This window comes from Lissotriton vulgaris, chromosome 8 (genome assembly GCF_964263255.1).
Source record: "Lissotriton vulgaris chromosome 8, aLisVul1.2, whole genome shotgun sequence".
Taxonomy (NCBI): Eukaryota; Metazoa; Chordata; class Amphibia; order Caudata; family Salamandridae; genus Lissotriton; species Lissotriton vulgaris.
In genome coordinates, this window is record NC_141696.1 from 439,839,491 (window position 1) to 439,853,589 (window position 14,099).

Here is a 14,099-nt window from a genome sequence, read left to right on the forward strand (position 1 = left end):
CTGCAGAGGGGGAGGGTCTTACAGGCGCTCTATCCGAGTATTATATATATATATATATATATATATATGTCTTCAAGGTACGTACATGTCCGTTAAGAAAAGTACAAATATATAAGTATAGATTTACTAATCTTCGCGATATTTTGGTCCTCGATATTTTCGACACAATGTTATTCCACACAATATTTCTGTTTCCCATATTCTGTCGGTGATCCAGTTAAAGTGTTACTTAAATTAAGATTTATGGGGTCAGCCTGAATTTAGAAATGTCAATTTAACTGATTAATGCTTCAAGTCCATACTCTGACAACTGCTCAGTTTTAGGTCTGGCTTAGAGACAGCTTCGGCTCTTATTCAAGCCTCATCTTTTCCCCAAAAAATCTCAATTTCCGAGAAATTATACAATTTACATACATATACAGGTATATACATAAAGGGAATTTTTTTGGTTAGCACTCTTCATCCATCGGTCTGTTCATGTGCGATCCACATTTCGCTTCTGCCCATCACAGCCTGCAGCAAAGCGTAATGGGCCAGCCCACTTCAGCTACTGGCTCGCTTCATTGTGAGTGATGACATTTTGCTCTTGCACATGTCACATCTGCTTAAAAGATAACCTACTTCAGTGCATTTTGCGCTTGCAGATATGCACATCTGCCTAAAAAAATAGTTCACTTTAATGCCTGCACTGGTAGGCAAATATTTTCTTTAATTTCGCTTTCTTTTTATTTATTCATGCAATGGTTAATTTTTTGCTATTTTTTTTGTGAACACGCTTGACCCCTTTAGAAGACAGTATGTATAAATGTTTTCTTTTATTACCTTTACTCTTTTAAAGCCTATTGCATATCTTTGCCAAATAAATAGACAATTGCAGGCTTGCTAAGGCTAGAACTTTTATCTTTGCCAATGCTTGTTATTAATGCCGTCATCAAGTCACCTGAATGTCTGGCACCTTGTCCTGTACAATTTCCCTTTTTGTGTTAGAGAATATTTGGTTCTAATTTCTATTTTAGTATGTTGAGCCCGATTTACACACCAGGCGGCGCTCTGCATATGGAAAGCCATAAGAGAACATACGACACATGTACTAAATATTTTTATTGTCCCAAATAGTGATCACTGTCACAAACAATCTGAATTGCTGCTTGCGACCACAAAAACGTTTTCCTCTAGCATTTAAAACCATTTTTAGCAACTCATAAAAATGACTTTGCAACTTCATATTGAATCACTAATCGGAAGCGGTGTGTTGTAGATGTTCCTTCCATATATCTATTCGATATGAGATGTATCAATGTTTTCCTGCTGAAATCCAGTTGCAAAACATTGAAAAGTTACCCAACTTGGGGTGGTGATGCAATTGCTGAAGGGAAGGGGGCCATCCGGCCCCCTTCCCCTTTGTGTATGTAAAAAATACATTTGTAGAGAGGAGTAGGCCGTTGTTCAGGGGACCACTGCCAATCCTTAAACACACTTTTCACAAAACTACAACATTTTTCTTAAACGCGGCATCGTTTCCTTTAAGGAAAATGGACTCCATTAACTAAAAAACATGGTGGTCTGCTTACCGTAGTAGCCCTTCGTCCCTGTGATGACCACCAATCGGATTGGTTTGCAATTTTCAGTTTACCTCATTAATATTTATGAGGTAGTTCAGCTTACGACCCACTCCCAAAGGGAATTAAGCAAATTGGCCTAATAGTACATAGGTCTGTTTGTTAAATTCTTTACAGATTGAAAAAATACTGGTTGCAAATTGCAACCAGATTTTTGAGACCAATGCTCAGTGTGTTAGATTTTTGTGACCAGATTTTTGAGACCAGAATATGCGAGTTGTTAGCTACTGAGTTGCACAGGAGAACTCAGTTCATGTGTTGATTCCCTTGGTATGAGGTGCATGGTAAAATTCTTGGATACTTACTCTGTACCTTTTTTCTGTGACAGGAAGGAAAAACTCCCAAAGAATGCCTAAAGGAAGGACACTGTAGAGCGTTGCAGGTGACCTTTTTCGAATGCAAGAGATCGATCGTAAGTAATGATACATTCATTTCACAGGACAAAACAAAACGTAACATTAACTTCAATGGTAATGTGGTTCTCTTAAACGTATTTATTTATAGTTCTTATGAAGCATGGAAATACCCTAAGGAGTCCTGGTGTTAAAACGACTCAAAGATACATCCATCGAGTGACACTGCCTAGAGCTGGAGTAGCCAAGTCTTGATGTCTTGATAAACTCGAAATGAGAGACGACTTGACTCCAGGGCAAGGGTATTCCAGGAAGTTCCTGATTCTGCGAACATTTAGGTGGAAGTTACCAGAGGAACACTCTCACTGGTGGCGAGTACCTGGCGACTAGTTGTTTAATAACTAGAGTTCTGTTGTCATGGAGACCTTCAAAGCACATGCATAGGCCTTCAGAAAATGTGCACTTGTGCACCAGAAGCCAGTGCAAAGTTTGCAGATAGCCAGAGATGGTGGTGCGATGAGGCAGTTTGATGAGAAGATGGACAGCTGAAGCCGAGAGGGTGTAGTTGGTCAATTTGAAGTATAGTGCATTGGCCTAATCGATAAAGGCACACTCAACCACTTGAAGAATGAGGTTATGGGTGTATGCTAGAAGGAAATGTTAGATTGTTCTTAAGACTTGAGATTAAAAAAACAGGCAACAGCCACCTGACCATTGAAGGATAGTTCATCATCTAACACCACACACACCCAGGTTTCTGATTGTCTTACTAGGATGGGGACAGTGACATGTGGTGTTGACATTATTAATGGAGGACTCTCTAGTACACGTGTACTCCCATATATTTTGCCAGGGGCCAAAAAGTTTGGACTGTGTTCTGCCGAGGGCCGCATTGATGCCAGAAGGGAGGCAGTCGGGAAGGGGGTGCACGAGGGGGATTGCTGGTAAGGTGGGTGTAGGTTTAGCGAAGCATAAAGAATTAGTGCCTGAACTGAACAAGGGGAAACCAGAAAATGTGTGATTATTCCCGGCTTTCCCATTTTACCAAAATGTGTGATCCTAGGCAAATGTTTCATTGACTTTTCCCTCCTTTTTCTGCCTTATCACATATAAGAGGATCTAAAAAGACAGGACTTCAGGATGTGCGCTGAACAAAACCTTCTCCTTTGTTTGATTTAATAAACTATAATGTTAATGTATAAAAGGAAACCAGGGCACCCAAAGTGTGCACATAACAACTGACTTGCCTCTTTAGTTCAATTTTGGAATTGTTGCCGCCAGGGGGGGGAGGCTTGGAGTGGTTAAGGTTTCTAAATTCCTTCATTTTTTAAAACGATCACTTTTAAATTAATACTTTTCAATGCAGTGATATAAACTGATGTAATATGGTGAAACGGTGGTTCATGTTAGTTAAATACATTTTTGAATTTTGAAAAGAATTTGTGATATTTGTATACTTTTACAGCAAGATGTCTTTAAAAATGATGGTGTTTCTAAAGTTAAGCAGTGCAGGACTCCCTAGTTATATCCTCTCTTCAGCATCAGTTAACATTTAAATAAATATTTGCCTGTATATTTAAGATATTCTATTGTTAGTGCTGAGTTTTGTCAACAGCAGCCCAGTGCTGCAGTTGACCAGCGGGTCGCATGTATAGGTCAGGAGGGCCGTATGCATCCCCGGGCCCTACTTTTGAGCATCAATGGTCTAGTATCGTCACATCAGTTTTATCCCAGAATCCAGTCAGTCACAGACACCAAGCCCAACTTAAAGGTTTTATGGGCCACACTGCAGCTCCCATCCAGTCTAAGAATCAGCTGTGTGTCATTGGTGCAACATATACATGAAAGGTGATGTAACCTAATAAGTTCCACAAGAGCAGACATTAAAGAAAGTCTGGCCCAGCCATGTAGAACTCCTCAAAATGCCACAACAGCCAATGACCTGAAGTGTGCCATACAAACCATCTGGGTATGATCCAAAAGAAGGGAGCAGATCCATTCCAGTGTATTCCCTCTAATTCCGACCTCCTAAAGTCCTCAAACATTTGATCCCGTTGGAAATAAAGGTTAACATCACTTTCTACTATACAAGCATTGCTATATGGAAATCCATTACAAATACTTATAGGAATACAGAACTAGTATTGATACAACTAGAGTCAAGAATTGCAGCCTGATGAGGTAACAGTGGGAGGACTCTGACAGGTTAGCAATGTAGTTTCTCTGCACCTCCAGTGTGATCTACCTGGTGCTTTCTTGAAGTGGAGGAAGGGTCATAAGTGCTCTATCCTGTGAGAGTAATGCCTCTTCCCCCTATTTAGGAAAGATAAGTACAGTGGGGTTTTACTAAAAACAGTTGGACTTGCATTCCTACATTTACAGTGACACCCTTGATCCTAAGTAATCCGAGTTGAGAGTGGGTTAGTGGGGATCCGATAGTCCTGATAAAGTGTCATAGACACAGTAAGGGCTACACAACACATTAAATGTGCAGACAATCAAGGTATGAAGGGTTGTAACTCGCCCTCTTGTTTTATGGGTGTCACAGGGAAACACAAAAAAGTGAAGCATGCCACATTTCGTTGTGAGGGGTCAGCATCCTTTTTACTCCGATACTGCTGAGTAAACCTGATACGACTAGCAGGTACTGGATTTTCTCTTAGTCGTGTATGACAGGTTGTATGTCACTAACATATAGGACATTACACCGCAGATCATTACCACGCATCCGTTACAACACGAATCACTACATCTGATGGAACATCAGAACGTATATACATAGGTACATTTATGTTTACTGTACACACACACACACACACACACACACTTGGACTTTTGATACTGCATCATTTTTTAAAACTATTTACATATATCCTGTAAGAAATCTGATTATTATGTGGGGTGGGCAATTTGCCACTTCAAAGGACAGCCACAACCCTTGTCACAGTGAACCCTCAAAGTCACTAAGTTAACCTGAACTCAACCCCCTTGTAGCTATGGCATAGAGCAGACAGGTTGAACTTAGGGCAATGTGTAAAGTGTTTATACAGCACCAAAACAGTAATACAGTCAAATCACCAAGCAGTGCAAATCCCAAACCAAATTAGAATTAAAGAGTAAACTTTAATAAACAAAATAACACAAATACAATTAGGGGAACCAAATATATGTTTTATTTAAATTGGAGCACAGGTTGGATACACCAACTAAGTTCATCCTGGTTAAAGATTTTATCTTTTGACTTAGTATTTTAAGTCCTACCAACCAATCAGTACACTTCTAAGCCCCTGGGACCTCAGGGGAGGTACTTGGAGACTGACGGTGTAAGGCAGAGGTCAAAAGCACGATCTAGGTCCAGATGCCACTGGTCATATGAGTACTTCCATGAAAAGGCTCTTGCAGCTTGGTGTCTCCCTGTAGCCACACAGGAGGTCAACCAATTGACATTGAAGTCCACGTTTTTATCCTGGGTACAAGAGGGAGCAGTTCCAGCTCCTCTCAGGTTACAGACAGCAGGTAGAGGCCTCTTCTAGTCTTCTGCAGGTCCAGTAAGTGTTCTAAAGAGGGTGCACAGGGTTGCCACATTTATGCCTGGCATGAACTAGTGGGTAGAGAAGACTGCTGCCCCCTTACTAACCAAGGAGTGAAAGTTCACAGGGCCCACCTACCCACTTTTTCAGTAGTTCCCGTTTGCCTTACTGCAAACCGGCCCAAAATGCCACATGTCAGGGCATTTCAAGATGGCTAAGTCTTCAGCCACGCTAAACCTGGGTTCTGAGCCTCGCTGTGTGCATAGGAAGTGTTTTATGGTAATCTTAGTGTCCGTCACTGCTGTGATGCTGTACTTAGGACCTCACATATTATATCTCTTATGACATTGTATTGTATTGTAATTGCATGTATATAGCGCTTACTACCCCTGACGAGGCGTCGAAGCGCTTTTTCGGCAAGTAGCGCGCTACTCCAGGACCCATAGAGGATTAGTGTTGAATTAGTATAGTGAAACATGCAAGTACATTTTAAGTGTTGGATAGGTTAGTCAGTTATTTGGATTTGGAATTATAGCAGAAGGATAGAGGACAAATGTTTGTATTTATATAGCGATTGTTGACGCACGCTATTCAGGAACCCTACAAAGGATTAGTGGTGAATTAATATGGTGAAATAGGAAGTAATTTCAGTGGTGGATATTAGTCAGTTACTTGGAGTGAGAAGGATAGCGGAGGGATAAAAGGGGAAGAAAGATTTGCATTCATACAGCACTTGTTACCCCTGATGGGTGTTGAATCGCTTTTCTGGCGAGTAGCACGCCACTCCGGATCCCATAAAGGATTACTGTTGAAGATGAGTATAGTAAAAAATAAAAAAAATGAAGTAATTTAAGTAGTGGATATGTTATTCAGTTATTTGGGTAGTATATTAGTATAGTTTAATATGGAATTTGAGGAGTGAACATGTTAGTCTGTTAATTTTGATTAAAAAGGATAGTGGAAGGATAAAAGAGTGAAATATTTTTTTTATGTCTTAGCAATAGGAGGAGGCTTTTGAATGAGTAAAAAGGAGTTTTGGAGGGTAGGACTCTAAGGAAAGAGTTTAGAAATAGGTGTCAGATGATGCAAGGAGGGGTAGAGTAGGAGAGTCTAGAAAGGGTTATTTTGGCTATCATAGTAGTGGTATGGGGTTTAGGATAAATGAGAGAGTGGATGTAGAGGATATATTGATAAATGTAGAGGATGAGAGAAAGGGTAGTGCATTGGAAGGAGTAGTAGAAGAAGTTTGAGATGAGTCAGAAGGATGGGCTAGAAGATATATTGAGCGAAGTATAGGCTGAGAAATAGGGTAGTGCATTGGAAATGCTAAATTAGAAGAAAGTGAGAAATGTATAGATCCATAATTACATTGAAAGTATAAAGATACATAAAGGAGGTAAGTATATGTAGAATAAAGATATTGATAGAGGCACAGGATGAGAAATAGGGTAGTGCATTGGATATGCTTTTTCAGGAGAAAAGTGACAGACACACAGATCCAAGTACATGGACGGTACATAGATGCACAATGGAAGTATGTACATGTAGACCAAAGATGATTTTTATGTATTTATTATTATAATTTTTTCTCTCAACAACATAATTATTTTACATGTTTATACCAAGTAATGCACAAAGATAGGTACATATCTATAGTGAAAACAAATGCTTGTATACAGAGGGATATGCTGTAAATTTCTGTTTGCTTATGTGGGGAAGAGCCAAATCCTGAGTAGTTTTCCGAAGACAAGGCGATTGTCGATGGACCCCATGCTGGGGGGGGTAAAGAGTTCCATAGTTTGGCCGTCTGAACAGAGAAGGATGTGCCACCCATGGTTCCCCTCCTGCACGGTGGGATTTTGAGGCGAGATGCTCCTTTAGAGCGAAGATTCCTTTGTTGAACGCGTTTGGTGATTTAATTCCTGACGAAGAGCGGTCCCATTCATGTTTTGCTTTGTGGATGATACAAAGCAGCTTGAACGTGGATTTTCTGACAACCGGTAACTAATGCAGGGCTTTCAATGCAGGGGAGATGTGGTCTTGCGGTTTGATATGCAAGAGTAGTCTGGCAGCTGAGTTCTGAATCCGTTGTAGTCTTTTCATAGTTGTTAAAGGTGATCCGTGGTAGAGGCTATTGGCGTAATCGAGTTTGGACAGAACAAGGGAGATGGTAGCTTGGACCTTGTGTGGAAATCCCGAATGAGGGTAAATTTGTCGCAGTGTTTTTATAATAGCAACGCTTGATCTTGCTAGTTTATCCACTTGGGCATTCATCGACAGCTTGGAGTCCATGGTCATTCTGAGGTTTCTTACTTCCTTCGATACTTTAGGCAGGGATCCCAGTTCATCAGGCCTTGCGGCATGCGGGATGTAATGTTTCTAATCGCCACACGTGAGTATTTCAGTTTTTGAAAAATTCAATTTGAGATGGCTCCAGGTCATCCACTGATCTACGGCTCTGAGACAGCTGAAAATTGGTGATTTTCCAATGTCTTCGGGGCATTCCAGTTGAAGGAGTATTTGCGTGTCATCTGCATAGTTATAGCACGTGAGGTGAAATGTATTGATCAGTACTGGTAATGACTTCATGTAGATGTTGAAAAGCATGGGTGAGATGATAGAACCTTGAGGGACCCCTGCTTTTGTGGAGTATGGTTTGGACGAGAAAGGTGGGGTATGGATGATATTAGTTCTGTTTCGAAGGTAGGACGCTATCGAGTCTAAAGCAGTTCCCTCTATGCCGGCTTCATAGAGTCTTTGTTTCAGAGTGTCATGGTCAACCGTGTCAAAGGTAGTTGAGAGGTCCAAGTGGAGTAGCGCAGCAACCCCGTTGCGGTCAACTGTATTCTTTAGGTCATCCCAGATGGCAAGGAGGGCAGATTCAGTGCCTCTTCCTGGACGGAATCCTGTTTGGAAGTCTGCGTTCCCTATGCAAATGAGGACATTTCTTTGACCCTGCGCCATATTACAGACATTTAAAAGGTGGCGCACTGTCAGTGCGCCTCCTGACAGCAGCCTTCTGCAGGGGGTAATTGGGGTCCCATGGACCTCCGCAGACATCCCCTTGCAGGCTGCTCCGTGAAAAGCTGCTCCTTGTTTTCACCTGAATGCACTGCCCCCAGTGCAGTGCGAGTTTGCGGCTGCCCTCAGAGCAGTGCATTCACCATAATGGGGCGTATTGGCATTGTTTGCGCCCGGCGCATCTTTTGAAAGGTGCGCCAGGCGCAAATAGTGCCAATACGTAATACGGCCCCTGGTGAGCAGTGCCGAACTGGGAACCGAAACCAGCCATGGCAAACTGCTCGGCCGGCCCACCCTTGGGGGTGCGGGCGGCTAAGCTGTTTGCCTGGGCTGGTTTCTGACGATTTTGTTACAGGGGGTCGATATTGCTGCTTCCCGGTAACAAAAACGGCCCCCACCCTGGTGGCAAACCGGGGAAACGCCTGATTCCCGCTACGGGCAGTCCGGCCCTGCTGGTGTGGTTTGTGTTAACACTTTTACTCATTTTTGCTCAGATATGGATTAATCCTATTTTGGTGGAAAAACTCCAGCGTCCTTTGTTGTGTTCAGGTCCGGCTTTCATGAAGGAGGCAACCCTATGTCAGACCGCATATTTGTAATAAATCCTGCTCTTTCTGTTGAAGCAGAAGGGAAACCTTCAATCATATTTACTTGACCAATGTTCTCCTAATGTTATTCTAAATAACTGCAAGTAATATTGAAGCAGTAACTTAAGGTAGAGTAGCTCTGCACACTTATCCATCCTTTTGAACACTTTATAAAATAAAAATAATTAATTGAGCATTTTCAGAATTGTTTATATAATCAGATAATTAAATCTCTTGCTGTGAAATTTACAATATGCTACTCGCAGATCTCTTTGAGCAGGACTCTATATCGGTTCTGTGCCATCAAGTATAGAACTCACTTACCCCTGACGTCAGAAACCTTGCTGCTAGCCTGCTACTATTCAAGAAAAAACCCAAGTCTGATTAAATTCTATTCTTGCTAAAAAAAAAAATTGGTACTACTCCCCATCCTACTGGGACAGAGCCCCTGAAGAGTGGCCGGGTGACCTCTTACCCGATGGCCATGGATACTCTTGGCTGGGGAAAAAGAGGGGTTAGGCAAGATCTACGCTCATCATACAGTGGTTCTATATAGTGACTCCCATCACAAGTTAGTACTTTTTAAAACAATTAGATAAATACACAGTTGTTTAGAAAATACACAATGGCAAAACAATCAAACTTTCTATTCAAACAGACAACTATTACTGAACCACAATTCAGGAAATGCATTTCTCCGTAATCTGTTTGTAATAAATACGATATTTAATAGCCCACATTATGTCTCTCTTTTGAGGGTAGTCATTCATTTATAATTTTTTACTGCCAGATGGTTGGATTGATATACAATAAAAAAAGCAGATTCCTTAAGATCTGAAGACCTGTTTCTTTTGCAACCCCCATAAGTTTGATGGTTTACAATCGATTGCATGAAGACCTGTCTGTTTTGTTGTCAGCAGAGCTTATCAGACCTGCCCCTACAGACATGATGTTACACAAGCACACTTTTTGGGTAACCATTCATGCTTTACAAGCCATAAACCCCTCATTTAGCTCTAATCGACTCCAACTGATCTAAAGGAACTCTGATAGTTTACATTATTTTGGTGAATTTCCTGAAATATAAATGTTTTTCTTCTTCTATAATAACCAGTAAATGTAAGACTGTGATGAGCCACGATAAAAAGCACAATACACGCAGAGGCCTTAAATTGTGAAAAAAATTACATTTGTATTGTTTTAAGCATATTTTATATCTATTTCTACTTATTAAGATGTTTCCACAGTTATACAACACAAAGCTAAATCAGCTGTGCTTAATTTTACAGTTGGATAACAGAGCAAGATTTCGAGGAAGAAAAGGATACTGACGCATTTGTGAAAAATGCGGAGTGTGATAGACCAACCCACCTGTTTGTTTCAACCGATGCACAAAGACATTCCTGGAAATGGAAGAATACTCGTGGCCTTTGTCAAGTCGGTACATCTCCTGTTTGAAAAGTAATTGTTGCAGGACCAGGCAGAGTCTTATCCTCATACCGATGGACATGATGTCAATCAAACGTGAAGTGCATATAGAGCTTAAACACAGTAGTCCTCTCAAAGCCGATCCACAGTTTGGAACCTTGAGTATATGTGGAAACTAAGATGTAAAGAATAAATGTTAGGTTATAATGAAGACAGCATATAGTGCACTGACTAATGGATTCAGTCATAGTCTGAAATTTACTATGGACTGTTTTGTAATAAAAAACATTATGATCAAGTTTCCATCTGTTCATGTTAAAGCGCGTTTTATTGTGCATGCCGATAACGAACACCAAGGTGGTAAAGTCCTGTATAAGGTGCATTGTCTTCCTGTGTTGAAAGACTCCAGGGTTTAGAACCGGGCGAACTCTGACCCAATCCTTCCCTCAATGCTTTCCAAGTATTTGGAACTCTGGCTTCCCAGAGGTGTGCCTCACTAACCTGCATTCAGTTTTCAAAGACCTCTGCTGTTCCTTCCCGTCTTTTGTCCATCATCATGCCAAAGCTGTACTTCTCTTGACCTTTATCTCACTCCCTCTCCCACGATTTAATCTTCTTTTCCATTTATACATCTTTGCATGCATTCCATTTCAGGACATCTATTCCTGTCTTCATATGGATACATAGTGTGATGTGTCTGCAATTTTCTAATCTTTCCATCCCTGCTGTGGGCAATTATTTTACAGCTACCCTCAGTATAAGCTTTACTCTTGCCCTCGTCTGTGGGGTAGGTCGTCCCTGCATTCAATGTGATTTCATTTTTAGGTCTTGCACAGAGACATCTTTTAGCTGTCTGTTGCCGAAGACTTTCTGTGGGCAACGCAAATACTACTGTCTGTGGTACTTGTCAACCAATTTACTGGAGAATAGCTTCTTTGCTATCATTTTGAGTGGATGACTTGTAGCCTTCCACTGCTTACATTCAGAGAACTATATTTTCTTTTCTCTCGTGTGCTGCTTCCCCCCCTCAAATCCCTCACCCCACGGTCTCTTTGTTGCATTAAATACCGCCTGTTTGATGCTTCTGCTAGATGCTCAAATACTGGGTGTATAGAGATTTCCAGAGTTGGGAGATCTCAAGTCTTACTGTGTCCAGTGAATGTGTAATTTATGTAGTGCTAGGCGAGTGCCATGTTTTTATTTCCTGATCATCCACACCACCCAGCAGATTCAACTTTACAAAACCACAAAATGTGGATAAGGAACTTGGCCTCTTTGTGCCACTTCAAACATGATAACCATATATAGACCTTGCTCAGTCTGCCACGGACGAATATAATTATCAGAAGACCTTATATGCATTTTTCTTTATCAGTGCAATTTGAAGATATTGCTGCCCAAGACCTGATGGCACACAAGCTTCAGTAGGGAATTCTTTCTGCGTCTCCCCTCAACCACTTAATCAGTGGTAACCTTTTCTCTCTGCTTGGTATTTATATAATGGATACCCAACAGTAAATAACTTTTCCTGGTTGATTCCAGATTCAAATTTACTCTGAGTTGAGGACAGTGCCCTCACGTTTTCCCTGAGGCTCACAATGCCTGATGTAAATGTAATAACATCTTTTTTGACAATTACGGTTGGGATGGTTCTGAATCAAGGCATTTGCTACATTGTCTTTTTGAGTATTTTGATAAAAGCTTGACAGACTTTCACAGAGAGAAAGATCATGTTTAAACTTGTGTTTTTAGACAGCCAAGAGATTTACATTTTTATTAGGGCACTGATGCCTCTCATCTACATCCCTCTGAATCTGTCCTGCGTTTGGCTCTGAACTGACCTTCTGGGTCGCAAGTGTTGCTCCTCACAAACGTGTAATTTCCAGGCATAGGAGCACAAACTTCCCTCTGACATGAATAAGTGTTTTGGGTGGCTTGCTCAATGATAGGGTCTGAGGCTATTTTCTCTCATTTGCATCAGGGAAAGACCGTAAAATGTATAGCCAGGGCAACAGATCAGTCTTTTTGCCTAAAAATGTCACTGAAACATAATGTTCTGAAAACTACAGTTCTCCTTAAAGAAAACTCCCAACTCTCTTTTTTCTAGGTTCCTGCTACACTGCTGACAAGATGGTGATTATTTATTTGGACCTTACAACAAAAGAAAGGACCTCCTCTAGAATAATATATAAAGTTTCCTTTGTTGCTCAGAAAAATGTTGCCCATTAACCAGAATTATGTTTTCAACTGTTGTCTGCAGTTGCTGTGTCTCTGAACCCCCATCGTACAGTTGAAAGTTGAGAACCCTCCCAGTGGATCTTGGTGGCAACATCTTCCGTGTCATCATGTTCTTGAGTCGGAGACCATTGAGCACTAGAAGTATGCACGCTGTCAATGTTTCCTCACATGTGCAGACCATTTTTGGCCTTCCCACACCACTTTTTCTCCAGAAAAATAATTCAGTCATCATTCACGATCCGTTCTCTCGCAACACAATCAACTTGTTTTCAAATTACCTACATTCTTACTCATTCACTTTATTGGGTGTTTTACTCTAGAAGGCTATACATAATAGGAACAAAGTCACCTTTTCTGCATGATCACCCCAGATTTTTTACCTTTTTTTCTGAAACCTGTTTTTGCTGGTATTATGTCTTCCTTCACTGTGACACTGCTGTTCAGTGCACCATGCAAGTGCTCTGCCTCTGTCCTTGGTGTACAGAATGTACCAGAAGTGTGGAAGGTAGCTGACATATGTGGGTTGCAGTGTCTATTTATCCTACCCACATATTACACAAAAATATATGGCTCCAGGGAGCACGATTGTGCTCTGATTGAGCTGAAGTTAAAAAGCATTGCAGTAACACTTGGCAATCATAAGTGTCGTTGCCATGTAGAAAACAAGCATTTACAATGCAATAGGTCTCGCAGCATTAAAGTTTGAGTCATTGGCATTGTGTATGACAATGCGTTGCATAAAATGTTTAGCAAACTTTGAATTGCTGAGTAGTGAGAGTGTGTGCAAGAGTATGCTGTTCTTGAAAGCAGTGTGGTAGAGAGTACAGGAATTTGGGTGACCTGAGCAATGTGGATGATGCACCTCAAGCACAGGGCTGCCACAGTTATTATTCACACAGCTCTGATAATGCACCTTAGGCACGGGCTCACAGCTGTTATTATTCACACAGCTCTGATGATTCACCTCAGGCAGGCTCACAGCTGTTATTCACACAGCTCTGATGATGGACCTCACGCACAGGGCTGACGCAGTTATTATTTACACAGCTCTGATGATGCACCTCACGCACGGGCTCACGGTTGTTGTTCACACAGCTCTGATGATGCACCTCAAGCACGGGGCTGACGCAGATATTATTCACACAGCTCTGATGATGCACCTGAGGCTCACAGCTGTTATTTTTCACACAGCTCTGATGATGCACCTCACGCACGGGGCTGACACACTTATTATTCACACAGCTCTGATGATGCACCTCAGGCACGGGCTCACAGCTGTTATTATTTACACAACTCTGATAATGCACCTCAGGCACGGGGCTG

The 14,099-nt window shown here is 41.4% G+C and overlaps 1 protein-coding gene across 1 annotated transcript in view; it reads left to right on the top strand.

Moving 5' to 3' along the window:
- The window catches only part of COA5 (cytochrome c oxidase assembly factor 5), a 43,193-nt gene extending 32,352 nt beyond the window's left edge, over positions 1 to 10,841 (top strand). Inside the window, exons 2-3 of the mRNA XM_086934218.1 lie at positions 1,948 to 2,031; positions 10,400 to 10,841. Of these exons, the coding sequence (XP_086790344.1) occupies positions 1,948 to 2,031; positions 10,400 to 10,441 (126 nt within the window). The 3' untranslated portion in view covers positions 10,442 to 10,841. The remainder of the gene's footprint in view (positions 1 to 1,947; positions 2,032 to 10,399) is intronic.
- Positions 10,842 to 14,099: the final 3,258 nt, after the last annotated feature.